Source organism: Eptesicus fuscus, chromosome 7 (assembly GCF_027574615.1).
Source record: "Eptesicus fuscus isolate TK198812 chromosome 7, DD_ASM_mEF_20220401, whole genome shotgun sequence".
Classification (NCBI taxonomy): Eukaryota; Metazoa; Chordata; class Mammalia; order Chiroptera; family Vespertilionidae; genus Eptesicus; species Eptesicus fuscus.
In genome coordinates, this window is record NC_072479.1 from 96,671,627 (window position 1) to 96,694,680 (window position 23,054).

At 46.4% G+C, this 23,054-nt stretch overlaps 1 protein-coding gene across 1 annotated transcript in view; it reads left to right on the plus strand.

Annotated features, from left to right (window-relative positions):
- The window catches only part of RFX4 (regulatory factor X4), a 74,892-nt gene that overhangs the window by 16,973 nt on the left and 34,865 nt on the right, over nt 1-23,054 (plus strand). Inside the window, exons 3-8 of the mRNA XM_028150164.2 lie at nt 1,220-1,433; nt 2,858-2,935; nt 6,586-6,749; nt 16,488-16,588; nt 18,578-18,636; nt 22,130-22,274. Of these exons, the coding sequence (XP_028005965.1) occupies nt 1,220-1,433; nt 2,858-2,935; nt 6,586-6,749; nt 16,488-16,588; nt 18,578-18,636; nt 22,130-22,274 (761 nt within the window). The remainder of the gene's footprint in view (nt 1-1,219; nt 1,434-2,857; nt 2,936-6,585; nt 6,750-16,487; nt 16,589-18,577; nt 18,637-22,129; nt 22,275-23,054) is intronic.

Sequence of the window (23,054 nt, forward strand, 5' to 3'; positions counted from 1 at the left end):
TGTGATTGTGAAAATCTCCTCTGACCTACTCAGAGTCTTTGGGGTGGGGCCCAGGAGTCTGTACTTTAATATGTTGTGTCGGGGATTCTTGCTGTCAGTGAAGTTAGAGAACCGCTGGCGTGGTGGTTAAAAGCCCTTTGGAGGTTCAAATCCTGCCTCTCATGCTTACTCACGGGGTGATCTTGGTGTGTTATTTAAATTCTCTGGACCTCTGGTCCCTCGTCTGTATAGTGGGATGGTCATTAGTTCCAGCCTCACGGGGTTTTGTGAGGTTAAAAGGGTTACCTGTGACGCTTGTGTCAGTGCTGGCCGTGGGCCCCATCCCATGCTTCGAATCCGTCGGTCTGGGAAGGGGCCCAGGACGCTGTACTTGGATTACGCTCCATGAATGGCTCTGACAAACATCCAGGTTTATAATACCCCGCGCAGTGGGCCTAGCGAGGGCTTCGTGGTGGGACAGACCTGTGTGCAAGACCCGGTTACAGCTGTGTAACCTTGAGTAGATTAAGCTTTCTTGCCTCCATTTTCCCATCTGTAAAAAGAATGTAATAATCCCCACTTTAAGTATTGTTTTTACAAATTAAGTACAGAGAGCACTTACCAACGTGCCTAGCACAGAGCAAGTGCTCAACAGGTTGTAGCTAAAATCTGAAAAGCTTCCCTCCATTAGGCTTAATGGGAAAGGTTGCTGTCAGTAAACCCATTTTTAGTTAATAAAAAGTTCTGGTCTTTGCTTTACATTCAGTGTCAACAGAAGCACTGAATTTATCTGTTTAAAGATAGAGTTCTTTATGACCACCATCTATTAAGGAAAACGGGCCCAGTGAGTTTCTGTTGGTGGTTTGCAGCCATAAAGCCACCTTCTTCGTGGGTCTTCATAGAGGGGGAGACCCAGATGCCCTGTCCCTGGGTCACACTCGGCTCGATAGGAGCGGTTAAGTACAAATGGAAATATTTTTCACCCCCCTCTCTGCTTTGCAAAGTATTTGACTTAACATTTTCTGTGGGAGGCAATTTTGGTTATTTTTACCTGCGTGATTGATGGCTGGCAACATGGAACTCTGGTTTAATTCCAGACTTCAGAGATGTCAAGCCTCAGCAGAGAGTTAGCGCTTCTCGCCCAGGGAGGACGGGCCCAGTCGCCCGTGGCCTTGGGCAGCCCTGCTCAGGAAACGCCACCCGATAACGTGCCTGGGCTTTCTCTCTCCCTGTGGCCCAGGTACCATTACTACGGCATTGCTGTGAAGGAGAGCTCCCAATATTATGATGTGATGTATTCCAAGAAAGGAGCCGCCTGGGTGAGCGAGACGGGCAAGAAAGAAGTGAGCAAGCAGACGGTGGCATATTCACCCCGGTCCAAACTTGGGACGTTGCTGCCGGAGTTTCCAAATGTCAAAGATCTCAATCTGCCAGCCAGTCTGCCCGAGGAGAAGGTGACCATGTCCGAAGGGTTGGGGGGAGGGTGGTTTATCTCTCTCTCTTTCACACAAAACTCTCTCTCTCTCTCTCTCTCTCTCTCTCTCTCTCTCTCTCTCTCTCACTCTCTCACTCTCACTCTCTCTCTTACTCTCTCTCTCTCTCTCTCTCTCTCTAACTGCAAAATGGTGAGTTTAAAAATACAAAGCTAGAAATCTGAATCAAGCATGGACTTTCATTAATAGTAATGTATCAGTCTATTAGTTAGGACAAATGTCCCATACTAATGTGAGATGTTAACAATAGAGATAATTGGGTGTGGGGTTATATGGGAACTCCCTGCACTATCTTCAAAACTTTACTACGGATCTATTATGATTCTAAAATAAAAAGTTTAACTACCTACAACCAACCTACCCACCCACCTGTGAGTTTCACTGCCTCCTGTCACACAGGAAGGGCCCCTCTCCTCTGATGGCTTTGTTATAAAGCTTATTTTCCTGTGTGCTGCCCAGGATAAGGGGAAATCATAGTCCCGTAGGTAAGATTTTCTCGGTATAGCAGTTCAATTTGGGCCATAGGGTACCTGGAGGAAATTAGTGGAAACACCAATCTGGGGACTTCCCCGGGTCGTCACGTGTCTCACACACCTGTCCTGGTGCAACCACTGCGCCGATAGGTGTGGAGCTCCTCCCGTCCCCACGTGACGCTGTGAGCTGGGGGGGTGGTGGAGGAGGCAGGAGGCCTGCTCACAGTCGAGCAGGGAGCCAGATGGTTGCAAAGCAAGCTACGTTTATATTAAGCACATGTCTGCAACAAAAAAGAATGCAAAGAGTACTTTCAATCTAAGAACTAGATGAATCCTTGTTGTTTCTCAGATGTGCTTTTTTTCTCCACAGACTTCTTACACCATAGCTTTGAAATTTTTGGATAAGAGGAGATGGGAGAGAACATTCTTTTGCTAAGCAGATCCAGAGGATTGCCAATGTCTCTCTGATTGTGGCAAAAGCACCTCTTATACACACTGGGTTTTAACTTTTCACTATCTCAACCGATGAGGAGAGTTTAATTCATAAGCCCTGCTGAGCTCTACTATGTGCCAGGCGCTGTGCTAAATGCTGGATTAAAAAGCACAAATAATGTGCCATTTCATTCTCCCGGAGCCCACAGTTTCATGGGGTGGAGAATGGGGACAGAGAGTGCACCCTGTGTTTCCATACCAAAAGTCAGTATTCTGATAGAGAAACACTCTCAGGGGCTGCGTGAGGGTCAGCGAGCATCACCCAAGGAAAGCGAGTCTCAGTGGGGTCTTCAGGATGAGGAAGAGTTAGGTGAATGTCATCCCCTCAACAGGGAATAAATGAGTTGAAAATTGAAATTCCAAGGGCAGCAGTAACATGTACTAATGCATCCCTTTCTTATTGATCCCTCACCTCCACAGGTTTCTACCTTTATTATGATGTACAGAACACACTGTCAGAGAATACTGGACACTGTAATAAGAGCCAACTTTGATGAGGTAGGTCAACAAGCGCCTGTGTTAAAATATAATAAAACGACTCCTGTCTCATGAGCTGCTACTCGGTGCCTGACCTGGAAGCCCCGATGCACATTGTTAGCTCACTTAATCCTCACAGTGATCCTAGGAACCGGGCACCGTTGCTGTCCTCACTTCATAGACCTTCTGTGTGGCTAGCAGGTGGCGTGGCCTTTCCCCAGTCTAACCAGTGAGCTGCATCCTGCCTGATTGGCCTGCGAGGAAGACAGTTTTGTCAGGGTAGCATTACATCCAGAATTACAGACTCAGGAAAGCATTTCTGTATTTGGGATTTAATTTCTCCTCAGGCTCGTCCACTGTGGTGCATTTGGAGCTGGCTACCGGTCCCCTCCATTCTCAATATGGTCCATATATGTATCAAAGCCCGCCAGTAAGGGACTGAAAGGGTTAATTCAGGAAACTAACTTTATAGATTTTTTAAAATATACTTTTATTGATTTCAGAGAGGAAGGGAGAGGAGAGAGAGAGAGAGAAACATCCATGATGAGAGAGAACCATCGATCAGCTGCCTCCTGCACGCCCCCCACTGGGGATTGAGCCGGCAACCTGGGCATGTGCCCTTGATCGGAATCAAACCTGAGACCCCTCAGCCCGCAGGCTGATGCTCTATCCACTGAGCCAAACCAGATAGGGCAGGAAACTAAATAACCACTTTCAATTATTTGCCTCTGATTACTTCACCTCTTATGCTTGCAAAGAGTCAGAACTTCTTCCTTCTGTCTAATAATAAGTTTCCACTTGTTAAATGCCTACATGATCCAGGCATTTTATAGAAGGGATGTGATTTCATCCTAACAATAGGTAGACACTATTATCTCCATTTTATAAAAGCTGGTAACTCTCATCTCATATACTCAGTCCTGAGCTCCAGATTCAATTGACATCTAAGTTAACGGCCAAACCAGAGTACTAATTTTCTGCCCCAAATCTGCTTTCCAAGTCTTAGCTTACCACCACCATCCAATCATTCAGGCCACAAACCTCGATTCTTCTCTTTCCCTCACTCTTCATGTCCAGTCTGTCGGGAAGTCCTGTCGGCTCTACCTCCAGATACAAACACTGTCTGTCCATTTCACATCCAACTTCCACGTATCAGCTCCTAAGCTTTGCACTGTTCCCTCTCCCTCCTTTTTCCTCTCATTCCGAGGAACCGGTACCTTTGGACATTAAATGGTCTAACGTGCACAGAGAGGAAGGGAGGTCTGGGTAAAACACCCCCTACAAAGGCGGCTCCAGAGAAGGCGTGCTGCTCAGGGCTCCCGTGCCTCTCGAACAGATGCCGGTACAGACATTGGTTTCCCACAGATTGGTTTGACACACACAGCCACTGGTCTTTCCAGGATTTCCGCTGGAAATGGACTGCTCATAGACTAAAAGAGTAGGGCTGCATGCAAGGAACACGTGGAAAGGCAAATGAATTCAGAATGTACCAGATCTTAGGAATCAACTGGGCAGAGCTTCCTCCTTGGAGTTGGAAGGGCAGGCAGAGGCTCAGGACCCAGCCTGAGACCAGTGCCCAGGGATCAGGGGACAGCAGGGGGTACTCTGGAGGGCGAGCACCTTTGTGCATGCAATGTGGCCATCTCTCAGGCCCAGCCAGACCAACCACCAGCCGCCAGGTGTCCCAATGACAGGTGAGCAGAGCCACAGTGAGGATTCTGGCTGGCTGACATTCAGATTTAGGCAAGGGTGTGCCAAATGCTTAGGATGGAACACTGATTTCTTGGGCTTATTAGTGCCTCCATGATATAACAGTAATAGCTAACCTTTATTAAGCATCTACGACATGCCAAGCATTATAATAAGTACTTGTAAGGAATCATTACCAAAACCTATGCGGTAAATACTACTTCTGTTCCCATTTTCCATGTGAGGAAACTGAGGTGTAGAGATATCACACCCCTGGGTGGTAGTGGTGCTAGGATTGGAACCCCGACAGGCAATCTTCCCTCATCTGGATTGTCGTAGTTTTAATGTTCAGTCTGGATGAAAACTGCCGTATTTTCACTGTCATGGAATTAACAGAACTGTGACTTGAGTTTCACAATTTACAAAGCTGACTGCATCCACCACTTGGATCATGTTTTTGGCAACTACCATTTTCCCTTTAGGAAGTCAGGGACCTGCTTTTCTTCCCATTCCTCGCCTCCGAAGCCTCCCACACAGTGTCGACACTGGGAAGTCCAGGCAGGCCAGGGAGGTCGAAGAAGTGAGAGCAGGTCGCCAGGCTGGGGTCGGGGGAGCGTGGTGAAGGGAAAGCAAGACCTACTCCTCGGAGGGGCCTGAAGGACACTGCAGGTCGCCAGGGCAGGGGCAGGAAGCGGGGAAGCGGGCAGTCTCAGGAATGGGGTAGAAGCCCAGTTACCATGTGAAGAACAAGGCAGCCACAGGGGACAGGCAGACAGGGCTCTATGTCACCATTGCCTGGCTTGCTGTCTGGCTTTGGACAAGTAGGCGAATGTCTCTGCAAAATGGGTGATGAGTCTCGCTGGAATAGTATTAGGAGTATTAAATGAGAGAACCTATGCAGAGTATCTGGCATATCGTAGGCACTCAATAAAGCTAACGCCAGTAAGAGTACCACCTCCAAAGTATTGGGCTGGGGCACTGACTTTTCCCCTGCATTGGCTCAGGACGGATAGGGGAGCCAGGGATGTGGATAATGCCGTGGGTGGGAGAGCGCCACCTGTGGAGGAAGGAAGGATACAATAGTCCAGGAGCCAAGTGGAACCCATGAGATCACAAAAGTTCAGTTATTCCCCAACTTCAAGATGAGCCATTCCCCAATGTTGGCTAAAGTCTATACATTTTTACATGTTAATATATGTACAGGTTAACCATCTTCTATCACTTTCCTTCACTTCCCTTATCTTGTTCCACCCCTCTTCCCCCTACCCTGCTCTCCCCCTGACCTCCAAGACACACTCTAAAAGACAGGTGTCAGGGCCATTGGGGGTTCTCTGCTTTGGAACTTCATTCAGCCATTTGTTACCAGCAATTCAGCTTGTGTTCCTGCTGTCATATTAATAATACCCCCACATTTGAGTGCTTACTATATTCCTGATCTGTGCAATGCAGCTTACTGCCAGATATCAGCATCTAGGATCCTATAATGGCACCACCCGGCAGGGCTCTTGGGGAAAAGGGAGGCATTTGGATATGAAGAAAGCCTTGCACTTTACCTAGTTTGGGGCACACAGGTTTGAATCAGGAGATTTTTGTTTGTAGCACCTATTCCCTTCCCTTCCAGACTTATTCCTCTTACTAGCCACTCATGACCCCGGGGTACAAATAAGTCCCTAGAATAGTAAATTCTAATAATCTGAGCTTTTAAAAAACAATACCCTCCTTCCCTTCCTTAAATTCTCCCCAGACCACAGTAAGCACGAAGAAGGTGAGGGGTTACGGTGCTAATCCTCTCCCTGGGCAGAACAGACCCAGGCTGCCAGGCCACATGGTTCTCCAGCAGTGGGCATGCCACACACGGGGCACGGAGGACCTTCCAGGCCTCCTGAGCCACACCAGGCTGGGGTGGCCTTGGCTGAGTCCCAGGCCTCTGTTGGGAGGGCCCCGTGTGACCTCATGGTTCTTCTCTCTGTGGGTCGATACAGGTTCAAAGTTTCCTTCTGCACTTTTGGCAAGGGATGCCGCCCCACATGCTGCCCGTGCTGGGCTCCTCCACGGTGGTGAACATCGTCGGCGTGTGTGACTCCATCCTCTACAAAGCGATCTCGGGAGTGCTGATGCCCACCGTGCTGCAGGCATTACCCGACAGGTGGGCACACTTCTCATCTCCCCTCAGGGCTGGTCCCCAGCATTTACTGCTCCTGCTTCTCTCTATGGGTTCTAATCATGCACTGTCTGGGGCCTCCCTTGTTTAGAAAGTCTCTAACAAAGCAATAAAAGGAAAAACCCAATGGTAATGGTAAGCACCATTAACATTGGTTTGTCTTTTTTAATTAAAATTTAAAAATGGTTAAAAATTCAAAATGTATAATAGTGGTGTACAGTGAAGAGCCCCTCTCCCCTCCCCACTCCTCTTTTTCTCCAGACACCAGGTCCCCTGCCCAGAGCATCATTATTTTCTTTCATGTGTTGCAGGATTTATTTGTTAATGTTTTATTTAGGTTTTCTGCATCAAAAGTCATAAATAAGATTGGTCTGCATTTTCTTTTTGTGTTTTTTTTTTAAATATATTTTATTGATTTTTTACAGAGAGGAAGAGAGAGGGATAGAGAGTTAGAAACATCGATGAGAGAGAAACATCAATCAGCTGCCTCTTGCACACCCCCTACTGGGGATGTGCCCGCAACCAAGGTACATGCCCTTGACCGGAATCGAACCTGGGACCCTTGAGTCCGCAGGCCGACGCTCTATCCACTGAGCCAAACCGGTTTCGGCTCTTTTTGTGTTTAATCTTTGTCAGTTGTTGGTATCATTGTTTTTTGGTTTTTTGTTTTGTTTTGTTTTGTTTTTTCATTTTTGTTTTTGCTTCATAAATGGAGTCTGGAAGCTCCCTGCCCTTTTTTTCCTAAGGTCTAAACCAGTTTTAATTGTATTGAAATTACTTGCTCTTGAAGATTGCATGGAATTAGTTCCCTTTTGAAGCCATCCGGGCCTGGTGTTTTATGGGGGTAAATCTTCAAAAACTTTTTTTCTTTTTTTCATATAATAAGTGCTCAGTTAGATTTTCTATTTTCTCTGAGGAAAGTTTTGGTAAATTATATTGTCCTAGAAAATGATCCATTTCTTCCAGATCTTTAAATTAATTTGCTTAGGGTTGAGCAAAGTGGGTTTGTGCACTCACTGAATTTCCTCCATGTCTGGTTATTTCTGCTTTATTATATTTTAGTTTGTGTGGTTGTGCTTTCTGCCATTTCTTTGTAGTTAGCTTACCTAATTTTTATATTTTCAAGAAAAAGCCTTTTGGATATACTTACTGGTGCTATTATTTTTTCTAATATATTAATATCTGCTTTTACTAACTCGTTCCTTTTCTTAAGTTTACTGTTACTCTTACTCAACAAATACTTATTGAGTGCTTCCTATGTGCCTGTTCCAATTCTAGGAGCTTCAGTTATATCAGTCACACACACACCCAAAAATAACCAAAAAATAGATGCCTGATTTATTTACACTTTTTACCCTTGTTTTATAGCATAAGTATTTCAGGCTTAAATTTTTCTTTGAGCACTGTTTTAACTGTATGCCATAGGTTTTGATATGTAATATTTTAATAATTGTTCTTTTTCTAAATATATTGGTTTGGAGTTCTTCTGTGTCCTAAGAATTTAAAAAGAGCATTTAAAATGTTCCAATTGTTAGGAGCTAGTGTTTTCTGGTTATGTTATTTTCCCTTTTACTGCTTTGTGATTAGAGACTTTCTAAACTACAGTATTTCTTTGAGACTTAATTTAGGTTTCCCCTGTTGTCTAACATACGGTCATTTTGTTACACTTGGAAAGAAGGAGCACTGTGTCTTCAATGTGCCACTTCCACATTTATGAATTTGGACCAAGTTTGTTGTAGTTTAGTTCTGAGACGTCTTCCCACTTAGAAGTTGAATAAAAGTGGCAACAGTGGGCACCCTTGCCTTCTTTCTGATCTTAGAGGAAAAGCTTTCAGCTTTTCACCATTGAGTGTGATGTTTGCTGTGGGTTTGTTATAAATGTCCTTTATTATGGTGAGATATGTTCCCTCTATATCCACTTTGTTGAGAGTTCTTAGGGATATTGAGTTTTTTCAAATGCTTTTTCTCCATCTCTTCAAATGATCATGTGATTTTTATCCCTCGTTTTGTTGATGTGGTATATCATGTTGATTGATATGGAGGTATTGAGCCCCATCCTTGCATCCCTGGCACTTGATCATGGTATATGATTCTTTTAGTGTACTGTTGAATTCGGTGGGCTAATACTTTGTTGAGAAATTTTGCATCATGCTCATCAGGAATATTGGCCTATAATTTTCCTTTTTTGCAGTGTCTTTGTCTATTTTAGGTATCAGAGTAATGTTGGCCTTGTAGAATGAGTTTGGAAGCATTCCTTTGTTTTCAGTTTTTTGGAATAATTAGAAAAGGATAAGTATTAATTTTCCTTTAAATGTTTGGTAGGATTTGCCTGTGAAGCCATCTGGTTCTGGGGCTTTTGTTTTATTTAGTTCCTTCCTTCTACTAACTTTGGGCTTTATTTGTTCTTTTTTGTATTTCTTTAGGCACAATCATGGTTATTTTAAATTCCCTGTTTGATAGTCTGGTTCCATAGATTGCTTTATCTCTTGGGAGTGCGTTCTTCTTAGTTTTTTGTGTATCTTACAATTTTATATTGACTGCCAAACAGTATGTGGAGCAGTAAAAACTGAGGTAAGTAGTATTTATGCCTGGAAATGAGCATGCCTTTTCTTCTCCTAGGCTCTTAATGTGAGGAAGTGAGCCAGGTTATTCAGGAGTTCATTGGGGTTGGGTTTTACTGTTGCTATGGTTACCTTTCGTATCCCAGCAGATTTAAATTCTTTTGGAGTGCCTGTGCTTAGGTTGGAAGTTTGTTTGTTGAGGGGGTTTTTCAGTGTTACTGCTACATCCTCAGCATTAGGTCTCCTGTGTACCACTACTACACTTGTTAGCCTGTTTGGGGATGGGGTGAGGGCGGGGTTCTCTCTTATCCTGACTCAGTCTTAAGTAAGCCTGTGGTTTTGGCAGTCAGTGTTGGGCATTTTCAGTGATCATATCCCACTTCAGAGATAAATCTCTAGTAGTTTGAGCCCATGATGGTTTCTGCCAAGGTTAGAAAGCTTTTCCTTTTCACCCTCCCCTCCCCTGGCCACCTGCAATGAGTCTCACCCCGCGCCCAGGCCAACAGTATTTCCCACCCTTCCCCTAGCCACTAGAGGCTTTTGTTCATAGGGAGGATGGTCTGAGTAGGACCGCATGCTTCTCTATAGCAGTGGCTGCTCCCCTCCTCCGAGGTGCTCCTCAGAGGTGGGCTTTCTCCTTCTCCTCTCCTGCCCCAGTCCTTTTCGTGAGCATATGGCTGGGCCCATGGAGAAGACCTTGTGAATAGATGCGAATGTCCTCTGCCTCTGTGGCTCCCAGAGCTCCATGTACTTACGCTACTTCACACTCGGCCTTTACCAATTTAAGCTGAATTCTTCCTTGGCTGTGGGATGTCCCGCTTTCCTCCCTCTAACACAGATGAGCCAGCTCCCAAGTCCTGTCTTTCCACAAATTCCAGGCTAGGTGCTTGTGACCTCAGCTCTTTGATGGGTTAACAAAAAATATGATTTTATAGATTATCTGTTTTTTTCTTATTATGGTGGGAGTGATGCTCTTTCCCATTTTCCACATTCTTGGTAGAACAGAAACACACCTAATTAGGCCAATAAAGGTTGCCTCCAGATGGGATTGTGGTCCAATTTCAGTGTCGCGCTTTTATGCATTTTTCAAGTGTTCTACCTTAAGACTGAATTATTTTTATAATCATATGTCTAAGCGTATGCATGTACCAAATTATATGTGTGTGTGTGTGAATGAATGAATGAATGAATGAATGAATGAATATTTGAGTCTTGTGTGCATGTACGCACGCGCACACACGGACCCCTTTAGATTCTGAGTTATTAAGTTCTTGTACATTGATCAAGTGAATGAGATAATAACTAAATCTCTATCTCCATTTTACTAAGAAGGGACCTCCTGTAGGATCAATACAAGTATACACATCTTTATAAGAGAGCTTCACATGCTGCTAATATTGCTTCTTAGGTGCTACACACACAAGGCATTATAGTTTATTATAAAGCAGTGCATGGGGTACAAACAAAATACTAACCCCTGCCGCCTCCTCTGTAATTGTCTTGTTTTTATAGAAGTGAAAGTTGAAGCTTAAGAGCTGAAATCACTTGTCCATCTTCATCTGCAAATAAATGAAACAGCCAGAACTCAATATTTATTCATTCATTAAACAAATGTGTATTGATTACTATACTGTGCTAGGTCCTGGAATGCAGCATTAAAGAAGATAAACGTGCACCCTGCCCTCACTGAGCTTACAGTCTGCCAGAGGAGACAGTTCTTTAAAATTACATAGTTAATTACCAAAATGACCTTTGGCTTATAAATCCAGTGCCTTTTCCATTAAATCAGGAAAAGACCAGCTGACTTTTCAGTTGTTTATATTCATTTGTCCCTCACTTCTTTGCATGCCTTCTGTGTGCCCGGCCCTGTGCCAGGCCAGAGGTGGAATGAGAATCGGGTCTAGCAGTTCTCACAGCCCTCCTGGCCCAGGCTGGGGCGCGGCTGCCAGACCACCCGCCCCTTCCTTCCCTGCTCTGCAAAGCATATTGAAATATGCTTTCTGGTGAATAAGTGACAACATAATAGAGAGAACCATGAATCATGCACTCTTATTTGCAAGATAGATAGATCATTCTCAAACTTGGGCTGTTCACCTCTGTGACCTTTCAAGGGGTGCTGGCACAGCGGTTGTTAATAACCATTGGTCTAGCAGATATAAGGAAACATGTTTGGGTGTAGGGGGTTGGGGATGGATGGGCAAGAAGGATAAGGTATTAGTGAAGCGAAGAGAAGACTGAAGTTCTAAGCAATAGCCAGGCCTGTGGCCGAAAAGCAGCAGGAGGCCCTGGTCTGGACGGGAGGAATCCCGCATCTCAGGTGTGTGAGCAGTGTGGGTGTTTCCATCACCTAGCCTGCAGCCATGCCACACTGGGCTTAAATCTTGGCTCTTGCACTTATTGCTGCATCTCCTTGGCAAATAAAGTAACTTCTCTGAGCCTCAGTTTCTCACCTCCCTGCTGGGAATAACAATAGCACCTACTTGTTGGTGAGGGATAAGTAAGAAAATATGTGTGAAGTGTTTAGTGCTTGTCACCTTGCACTCATTAAAAAGTGGCTGCTATTATCACCGCTTTGCTGTTGTACCAGCATCACTGCTGGAGGTCATTCTGGCAGTTTCAAGTGTGGAGCTCAGATGCAGGGGAAGGGCAGAAGGTGTGGGAGCATCTGCAGGAAAGGGAGGGGAAGGAAAGGGATTATGCACCCCCGTGCCTGTGCCTAGCAGAGTGCCTGATTCAGAGGAAGTGCTGAAGAAATGTTGAAGACTGAGTGAACCCAAAGCCCTGCAGGTGCAGGGCGGGCCCTGGGAGAGCCAGCCTGGGGAGAGGGAAAGGGGAGGGAGAGCCCAGGAGGGAGGCAGGATAAGTCAGCAGAGGAAAAAGTCAGGCTGCAGCGAGTGTACTGTGGGAGGAGATATGTCGAGAAGGGGTGTGGTCCCCATCCCCTGATGCTACAGGAAGGAGGAGTGGGCATGGAGGCATCTCTCAGACCAGGTGATAAGGGGAGGCCAGCTCCTTGGACCCCTGAGCAGGGCAGCCTGAATATTGAGGTTACTCAAAGTCCCGCAGCCCCATGTCTGCGTCCCAAAATAGAATCTTTTCCAGGCAGAACCCCCCTTGCCTTTCTTCAGCTTAAGCCAACCAATTGCACCAAGTGAAAGGCCTCATCAGCAATCCTGCTGCTTGCTTGCTGCTCCCAGACAAAGGCCAGCTCCCCACTCCAGCCACGAGTAATCCTCCTGGATGTGTGTCATGGACGGAGAATGGCAAGGCCCTGTCCCCGTCGGTCCAGAGGCCGCAGGAGGGTCACACTGGACACTTCTCTAGATTCTGACCTCTGTTAAGAGCAGCAAATGTTTTTGAGATTTAACCTCAGAAGTCAGATCCAATGTGCTACTAACTGATACTGGTTTAGAAGCTTTGCTTTGTTACAGGTGCAGGGCTTTGGGTCCACTCAGTCTTCAACATTGATTGAGCACTTCCTCAGTGCCAGGCACTCTGCTAGGCACAGGCACAGGCGTGCATACTCCCTTTCCTTTCAGGAAGACACACTTGACTTCCTTCTTCCCTCACACACCCAGATCCACTCACCGGAAATCCTGTTGGCTCTGCCTTCAAAATATTTTAATCTGTCCATATCGCATTATTTCCACTGGTACCACCCTCGTCCTCCCTCTTGCCGGGACTCTTGCAGTAACTCTGCACAGATCTCCCTGTTCTGTCCTCACCCACCTACACTTGATTTTCATCACAGAAGCCAAAAGAGTCTTTAAAACATATGGCAGGATTGAGAGTGTTGAGATAGTGGGGAGAGCTGGGAAGCTGGGAAGGAAGGGAGCCAGGCTGTTATCTGGGGCAGCAGCTTTCCAGGCAGAGGGAGAGGGAGCAGCAAGTGCAAAGGGCCTGGTGAGGCTGGCAGGGGCTTGGAGACACAGAAAGGGGGCTTGTGCCCGTGGGAATCAGGTGAGCTGGGGGGAGGGGCTGAAATCAGAGAGATAAAGGGGAGCATTTGGGTAGGTCCTCGTGGGGAATACATCTGAACTTGGTGCACCGGGGGTTGGGAACCATTAATCCATTTGTTTCACTGAACAAACATTTCTTACGTGCCTACTAGGTGCCTGGCACTCTGTCAGGTGCTGAGGCTACATGGTGCACACAGTCTAGTGGGAAGATGGACGTTAATCAGATAATCGCACAAGTTAGTGCATGATGACCAACTGTCACAGCTGCAGGGCCCGTCCAGAGGAATCCTTGGGGGCTCAGGGAAGGCTTTCCTGTGGAAGTAACGCCTGGTCTGAGATCGGATGGAGGAGAGGGAGTCGAATGGGTAAAGAAGGGTGGGATGAAAGGTTGCCAAAGGCACAGGCCCTGAGGTGGCAAAGACTGGGCAGAGGCCAATGGGGCTGAAATGTGGATGAGGCTGGAGAGGGAAACAAGGCTAGAGTGTGAGCTTTGGGGGTCCGGGTGAGGAGGTTGGTTTTCAACCAGAGGTGAAACAGGTCAGGATTGCAAGTGCTTTGGCAAAATCCCTCTGACCCTGAAAGATGGGGTGGAAGTGGGAAGGTGAGCAGGGCAGGGAGGCTCCACGGAAGCTGTTACAGGGGCCCTGGTGAAGGATGAGGACAGCTTGAAGTGGGAGAAAACTGGAGGGGGCTGAGAGGTAACGAAGATAAAATCTGTAATGCCTGCAGTGGGAAGAGAGACTATTTGAGTCTCACACTAGTTGCACTAAAAGAGGAACAACCAGATAATATAAGCTTCATAATGTGATGCGATGGGCAGCCACCTATAAAACTTTTTATGCCTAAAAGAAAAAAAAATCATAACTGAACTTAAGTCTTTAGACCTAATTGCCACTTTATAGAAAGCACACAGGATAGGTGAACAGTTTAAATGCACCACGAGGAAGAAATCAGAATGTGGGGCATTCCAGGGAATAAATAAAAAATGGCATGAAATAAACTTTTAAAGAGATTTAAGAAATAGAACAAGGCAATATATGTTTTATCCAATGTGTGGACTTTGTTTGGATCCAGATACTAACAAAATAGAAGATTTCTTTAAGAGAAATTTGAGTACAGACTGGACTTTAGATAATATTAAAGAATTACTGTTCATTCTGTTTAGGTATTCTAATAGCATGGTGATAAATTAAAATGGCAAACTGTTTGCTAATTATTGAAGCTAGGTGATAGATATTTGGAGGTTTATTATGCTATTCTCTTTATCCCGGGGTATATTTGAAATTTTTGATAATAAATAACGTTAAAAACAAAAGTTCATGGAAAGTAGAATCTCCGCGAAGTAGGGAATACAAGAAAAGAACTAGCTCTGACAGGGAAATGATGAGTTCAGTTTGCACACGTTGAGTTTGATGTGCCTTTGGGACTTGCAAATGGAGGGGTCCTGAGTCCTGCAGACCTCTGCTCTGGAGATATCACAGTGAGTGTAGATGGTGACATGCAGTGGGCATGGAGAAACTACCCAGCGCAGGAATCCAGAGGGATGAGAGAGGGCCCAGGTCTAGTCCTGAAAGAACTGGAAGACATAATGGCCGGGTAGAGGGGGCTGAGCTTTGTGACTGAGGAGCAGGAGCCAGAAGACAGACGGTCACAAATGTCAAGGTAAGCAAATGTTTCCAATAGGAGGAAGGGCTGACAGAGCCGAATGCTGCTAAGATGTCAAGCAAGATGAGAACCAAAATGAGTCCACTGGGTTTGTGTCAGGGATGGAGGCTGCTTTCTGGGTTAGGGACCGGAGTGAACAGGAGGTGAAAAGAGGGAGACAAGAGTCTAGATAACTTAGAAGAAATATGTCTGTGAAGAAGAAAGAGGGTCGTAGCTTGAGGAGTGAAGAAATGAGAGGGTTTTTTGTTTTGAAGACGAGTCAATGTTGGAGCACTAAAATGTAGAGAAGAATGACCCAGGACCGTGGTCGGCAAACTGCGGCTCATGAGCCACATGCGGCTCTTTGGCCCCTTGGGTGTGGCTCTTCCATAAAATACCACGTGTGGGCGCGCATGTACAGTGTGATTGAAACTTCGTGGCCCATGCACAGAAGTCAGTTTTCAGCCAGGGTGAGTTTATTTTGAAGAAGTGGTTCTAACGCCAAGCCATACTCAAGGGGCCAAAGAGCCGCATGTGGCTCTCAAGCCGCGGTTTGCCGACCACTGAGATAGGAGATTGGCTCTTTGATTCTATCCGGAAATAGGAGGGGATGAGACCTGCTGGTAGAGAGAGAGAAGTAGGCGGATTGGAGGTGTGAGAGTCTTGGGAGAAGGTAGGACTTGGTCATGGAAAAGGAAAGAATGTATGAGCAGAAAAACATGGTAGGACTGCCCAGTAGTGGGGAGGAGGTTGGTGATCATGGTGAGACAGGAGAGGCGATGGGAGACTGAACAGGGTAGTGTTGGTGGAAGGCAAGGATGGTTGGATGTCAGTGTGGGGAGAGCCCTGTGGCCCGAATGACTAAGGAGGACTACATGGAGGACACTGGAGTTGGGGCTATGAGCAGGTGGGATCCTGAAAATGGTGCTCAATGTCTTTTCAACTCCAAATTTCCATCTCACATTGTAATCGACTGCCACCCCCCCCACCTTTCACCCCTCCAGCCCCCTCCTACCTCCTGCTCCAAAATAGTCCTTGACTTTCCAAATCTGATATGAGTTCAAGGTCCATGTCAGGGTTGTTTGCAAGTTAAAAATACGCTGTTGCTTCCCAGTCCTTTCCAAGCAGCAAGCAGTTCGGTAAGCCTGGGCCCACGCCTTTGGCAGGCATGGCCATATGCTGCCAGGGTTCCTGTCCGACTAGGGGGCTGGGACAAGTTGGGCAGCATGAGGAGGAGGGGCTAATTGCAAATGGGCGCTTAGAGGCCCACTGTCTTCACCCCTTATACCAGGCTCTACAGAAACACGGAGGATGTTTTGCTCACAGTAAGTTCTGATGGCTGCCCAGCCTTGCACTGTGCCTGCCGGGTCTCCCCGCCCACCAGCACTGGCACAGAGCACATTCTGCTCGTGCCCTTCTCAGACCCACCAGTTCTGCGGAGCTGGGGCTGCCAGCCTCGCCTCTCGAGTTACTGCTATGAGTGGCACCTATTGGTTGCCGTCTGGTGGAAGGCCTGGGCCACACACGAGGCACTTAAAATGTCTCCTTTCTCTTCCTAGCTTAACTCAGGTGATCCGGAAGTTTGCCAAGCAGCTGGATGAGTGGCTAAAAGTGGCTCTTCATGACCTCCCAGAGAACCTGCGAAACATCAAGTTTGAACGTAAGTGCTGAGTTTGGGAGTGGAGGGGTAGAGGGAAAACAGTTTTGTGCCCAACATCTTACATAAAATAATAACAACAATAGCTACCATTTACTGCGTGTTACTACAAAGCACCAAGTATTATGCTTAGCACTTTCCATACATTAACTTGTTTAATCCTCACAAAATGTTAATTACTGGTGGTACACCTGCTTTCATAGAAAAGGGAACAGGCTTAGGGAGGTAGTAAGTAGCAGAGGCAGGATTGCTCCCAGATCTGCCTCCCAGAGCAGAAACGCCAGAGTTTCTGCTCATCACCTCCATGTTCCTTCTCTCACCTATCCTTATGCCACCACTGTGGTGTAGGACACAGTGTTGCTGTTCACAGATGGGGCTCCAAGACGCAGTGAAAGGTCCCCAAAGCCACATAGCCAGTCACTAGGGGCCCGGAGTCCAACTCCCGTCTGTCCAACCCCCAGACTCAGAGATTCCCCTGAGCTCCTGCCCACAAATGGAACTGGTCGCAGGAGACAGAAAACAGCGTGGGTCTCACATATTTAATGCCCTGCCTAATGAGCAAGCCAAATTAATATTTCTCATAAGGGGTTGGGACTGCGAATCTTCTCTCTGCTGAGCGGCACCCTCACTCCCCAGCGTTGTTTTTGCCTGAGGAAACTGGTCCAATTCCTGTCTCGATGTGTCTGTACTAGTGGGAAGACTCACTATTAAACAAAGACAAAATGATTTCAAGCAAATCCAAGTTATATGTTTCTTAAAACCCCATTTGAATACAGCCTGCCTTTCTTGCCCTAAATCGGTGCCCCCAGTAAAATGAAGGAGATCAAATTACCTCTCTCCGCAGGCGGAGGGGCCCTTTCAGCGGCTCTGAGGCCGCCTGCGGTGCCCATCACCTACTGATAAAGCCCACTTTATTTCACGGCTCTCAGTTCTTTTCTTTCCCCCAGCACTAAATTCCACATCACAAAGTTAAAGAAAAAGTAATTAAGGAGAAGGATTAACGATTGATCAGCCTGGAAAATTAGAAGTTCTTCTGTCCCCTTCCCCCTGCCCCCATTCCTCCACCCCATGCCTTATTTTTCAAACCAAGCTGGCTCCAAGTCCAAATTACAATAATCCCAGGACCACTTCTGATTGTTTCTTGACCAGTTCAGAAATTAATGAGAAGAATGCCCGTGCCGTTTTAATTATGCTGACAAAACAAACCTGTTGAAAGTTGGCAGCGAGGAGCTTTTGGGACCTTCTACCTGTGGGTGCCTGGGGACACCCATTCTTCCCAGGGAGACTTGGGGTGCACCTGGAAAATGGGCAAGGAGTGGAAACACACACCACTCCAAATGATTGTAAGAATGAAGACCCCAGGCAGGCACAAGCCTTGTCTGCTTCAGGATTCACGGACCAACCAGGACCACTTCACATCATCAGCCCACTGTGTCACCATAGGAAACAGAGCCATCAGAACACGCAGTGGGTCATGGAGCTCATTCGCTAAAAGGGACAGATGACGAATGCAAAGCCATGTTCAAGGAGCAGCTCGGGGTTCCATCGTGGAGCCCCCCCTAGCAGCTCACACCCCTGAGGCTCATTCAGGGCTTCCTATTAGACAGACTGCATTGTAAAGGACCTTCTTCAAAGCTCCCACTTGATTCTTGCAATTATTTATGGGGAGTAGGGATTGAGCCTGCAATTAGCTAAATGAAAGACAAGTAAATAATTGCTTTTACTCATGGTTGGTTGACACCACGATTTCTCACACCTGCTAGTGTGACTTTGAAACATATGCCCCAGATATCAACATTTTAGGAAATAGTTGTCCAAATGGGAAAACAAAAACTCAAATCCTGGGTTTTGCCAGTGGGCTTCTAAAATGAGTTGGACAGTGAGACAACTTTAGGTAAATAAGAAAATTACTTTTTGAAATCTGCCCCTGGAAAATCTGAAGCAGGACCATAAATCCTGCAAATATTTCAAACTACCTTATTCTTCTTTCAGTGTCCAGAAGGTTTTCCCAAATTCTGAGACGGCAAACATCACTAAATCATCTCTGCCAGGTATGTGTCCTGCGCTGTGTTCTAACTACTGCTAAGTCATTACAAATAAGGGCAGATCCACAGACCAGCTGCCCATGGGATGTCGGGTGTAGCTGTTACCTTGAATTTCTACAGATAAGGAACAAAAACATTAGCCGATCACTAAATAGCTTCAACTAACAAAATAATTTCTGACAATAGTTGCCCCTTCACCTGTTCTAGGCTATCAAGTTTGTTTCCCTTCTGTAAATTGGGGTTTCTCTGACACTGTTGACATTTTCAGCTGGATAATTCTTTGCTGTGAGAAGTTGTTTTGTGCATTGTAGGTATTTAGTAGCACCCCTGCCTTCTACCCACCTGATGCCAGTCAGTAGCACCCCTTCCCCAGCCCCAAGTCCCACCTGGATGTGACAATCAATCAGGAATGTCCCCCGACCCTGCAGTGTAGCCTGGGCAGGGTATGCCTGGTGGTGAGCCACTGAAATGAGTGATTCAAACAGATATGGAGGATGACTTATTTGTTGTTTTTGTGTCACCCAAAAGAGTTCAAAGCCATGAGGCATGTTAAATATTTAGCCAATTTTATTTATTCTTCTAGATTTCTGTTCTTTGGAGCATAAAAGTGACATATGCTTACCATTTACTAAGTTCAAAACTAGCAAAAGTGTAGCACAGTAAAAAGTGGAAGATTCTACTGTAACTCCATACTTATAACTGGATGGCATAAAGCTTTGCATTTCTATTAATCCTGCACCTTAAGGAAGGGACTGTGAGTCGGCCTGTTACCATTCATTAGCACATTAATGATCTAAAAGCAGAGGGAGCAAGCTGGTGGCTGCAGGTCAAATCAGCCCTCAGATGTGTGGGGTTATTTTTGTTTGATTTGCATGTATTCAAAGACATTTTATCACTCAGCCACCAATAACGGAAACTTGTAGATGACAGCTGAACACCCAAATTTTTTGTAGAAAAATGTTAAGAGGTGGCACCCTCAGTGCTACACCAACCCAGGGCAGTGATCAGCTGGGTGGGCTGAGTGCCTCTCCAGCGGCACTGTCCTCGTCTCCCCATCTCCCCACCTTCTCGTACACTGGCCCCTCACTCATGTGTCACCTGCCTGCCTGCTTTCTGTGTTTGTGTTTGCAGCCCCTCCCTTATAGTGTTGGTTCTGGGTTGGTGCCAGCTATTGAAGGTCAAGGTGGGAGGGAGGGCTTTCTAGTTAGAGTGCCTGAGGCAGGCTCCAGGCTGGGAACCAGAACGTGTAAAACTGCACCCACACACCTCACTTTTCCTGCTCTGCCCCTGGCATAAACAGCACAGGGCGGGATTTGGAGACCGGAGGGAAACCCTTCCACGTTCCTGTAGGCAGGTACAGAGGCCTGACAGATGAATGGGATTCAGTGCAGAAAATAATATTGGCACACTGCCACGTTTCCCAGGAATCATGCCTCGGGTCATATCAGGGGACTAGACATGGTCTTGGTGCATACCTCGGGGTTCAAAAAGTTTAGGAAAGCCTTTGGCCCTTTCTACTGCTCAGGTAGGTAAAAGCATCTACAGATATGTGTAAGGGTGCGTGTTTGTGCGCGCGCCCACACACACGTGCACTCACACACTTCCTCTCTACTTTCCACGCTGACATATGTAATTTAATCAGCAAATGCTACCTTTCCATCTCACTGGACAGCTGTCAAACACGTTCCTGGATCAGCCAGAGGACTGGGGTTGGTGCTAAGAACATTTCGTGGAACGTCTTAGTATCCAACGAGCTTTCCTAAACACACGGCAAGTCAGACTACACAGCACCCGACCAAGAACACCCCCGCCCCCCGAGTACTTACACCTGAGATCTAAACATCCAGACCCTTCTGGATACACTAAGCAAGCCAATTGGCATTCATATCTCAGCTGTTCACTCCACAAAATCTTTGAGTGCCTACTGTGTGCCAGGCATTATGTATGCTCAGTGGTATTTGCCCTCAGCAGAAAAAAAAGTAAATGAAAGAATAATCCAAAGTGGTTAAGTGCATGAAGGAAACCTCACAGAAAGAGAGAATGATGGGTCATTGAGGTTCTCCTTAGATAAAGTGATTAGAGAAAGCCTCTTCATGGAGTGACATCTAAGTTGGAGTGTACGCAATGGAAGGGTTGCTGGGACGGGCAGGGTGAGAGAAGAAAGTTCCAGACGTAACACAGACCCTGTGCAAAGGCCCTGAGGTGTCATGGCAATCAAGAGAACCTGAATAACAGTCGCCTCTTTCACTGAGCTCTTACTCCTTAAGCTATATCCTCTTCAAACATAACCTTAATAAATCCTTGACAGCATTCCTCCATGCGAGGCAGGCCCTATGACACATCCAGTTTATAGACCAGGAAACTGAGGCTGTTCCACATACCTGCCCCAAGTCCCTCAGCTGGTCAGCAGCGAGGCCAGGATTTGAACTAAGAATATTTGAATGCGGAATCCCAGACCTTCACATTAGGTTGTTTTCATTACCATTAGAGACTGACCCAGTTCACATACTCATATATTCAGGCCTCTGTGATCTTCAAAGTTCACGATGATCTAAGCTAGGTTTTACTTGAGTTCAGACAGTCCGGGTGTAAAGGTTATTGTCAGTATTTACCTTTGCCTGGAAATTCACAAGCATAAGGAGACATATAATGTCCATGTGTATTTGAAATCTTTTTTTTTTTCCATTTTACTAAAGACTTCTTTGAAAACATGCAAGTAAAGGAAATTATTCTGGAAATGTTTTTCTTTGCGTTTATCAATATTGTTCCGACTTCATGGTTCCAAGTATTAGTGATCCAAGTGTTGTTGCAACTTGCAGATTTAAGTTCTACCAATGAGGGTTTGCTGAGACGGCTACAACTTGCGCGCGCGCGCGCGCGCGCACACACACACACACACACACACACACACACCCAAGTCTTAAGGTCTAATTTCCCTTTTACTCCATCTTAAGTATATTTGTTTTAATCATTACAGTTACATGAAAAACAGAAAGCTAGACTGCCAACTGCGTCAGAATGCACTCACATGTAGACTACACGCTGAAAGGTTCCTGGGTCAAGGCTGTGGTGGGCCCGGGCAGCAGGACCGTTCCTGGTCTGGGACTGGCACTTCTTGGGCGCAGGAGACATAGAGGTCATTCAGCGCAGAGCTCCTGCCCCGCAGGCTTGCATCAGAGAGCTGGCCGGTCTCTGGGCCCCGTCCCATTGTTCCACGGGGTCAAGACCAAGGGGCTGGGAACAGCATGGTTGGGTCTGGCCTAGGCCACCATGAGGTCGTTTTTTAGCGAGAAAGGGAGATCGAGAGAGCCTCAGAGAAAAAGGGTATGGATCTTGAGTTATAGACTCACCTACTTATTTGTTAAAACTATTTTCCTGAATTTCAAAGTAGTTTGCAAAATACCCTTGGCAGATTCATTTAAAAGGCTTAAAGGAAATAAAGTGAAGGGGTTCTCCCCTGACAACCCTGAGCTAAGGAGCTGGCTGGATTGGATTACAGGCCTCTCGAACGGTGATCCACAGCACGGACATCACATTCCAGATGCTGGAAGACTGGAGGAACGTGGACCTCAACAGCATCACCAAGCAAACCCTGTACACCATGGAGGACTCCCACGAGGAGCACCGCAAACTCATCATCCAGCGTAAGACGGGCTACCAGGGTTATGCCATTTTGTTTTTTGTGTGTGTTTTTTAAAGAGAAAGTATCTTGGGAGAAAATATCTTGGGAGATAGTCATGCCTGGGAACGCTCTGCTTACTTTAAATTAAAAAGTACACGCTGGGACTTGAGTGTGCTGGTGGGAATGAGTAAGTGCTGCTCTGGTAAGAGCATGGGCTTGGGGTGCCCAACAGACTTTGATTCAACCCCTGGCTCTCGTGCACGGTGACTGGCTTCCGAATCTGTAAAATGGGGGTAATGCAGAGGGATTAAATGGGACAATGTGTGCCCTGTGCCTGGTGCACAATGTAGTGCTGGTAGATGAGGTGGTTAGAGAGCAAGCACTCGAGTCAGGCCGTGTTTTAAACTTGCCTCTGCCATTCATTATCTCTGAAACCTTGGGAAAGTTACGTATTCCATAGTGCCTCAGTCTCCTCATTGTAAAGTAGGATAATCAGTACCTAACTCCTTGGGCTGCTCATTCATTCGTATTCAACAAACACTTGAGCACAAAAGGCACTTGAGCAATTGCTACGTACCATGTACTGTTCTAGGCTCTGACATTCACATTCTAGGGATGGTCTAAGGTTAAACGTGTCCGCGTACAGCACTTAGAGGAGTGCCTGGCACGTGGCAAGCACTGGATAACCATTAGCAGTTAGCACTCACTGCCACCACCAGTCGCTCAGATGCACAGAGAGTGGGACAAAGGGCAAAACACCACAACCAACGAGAAGCTCAGAGACTTGGTTCCAGTCGCTGCT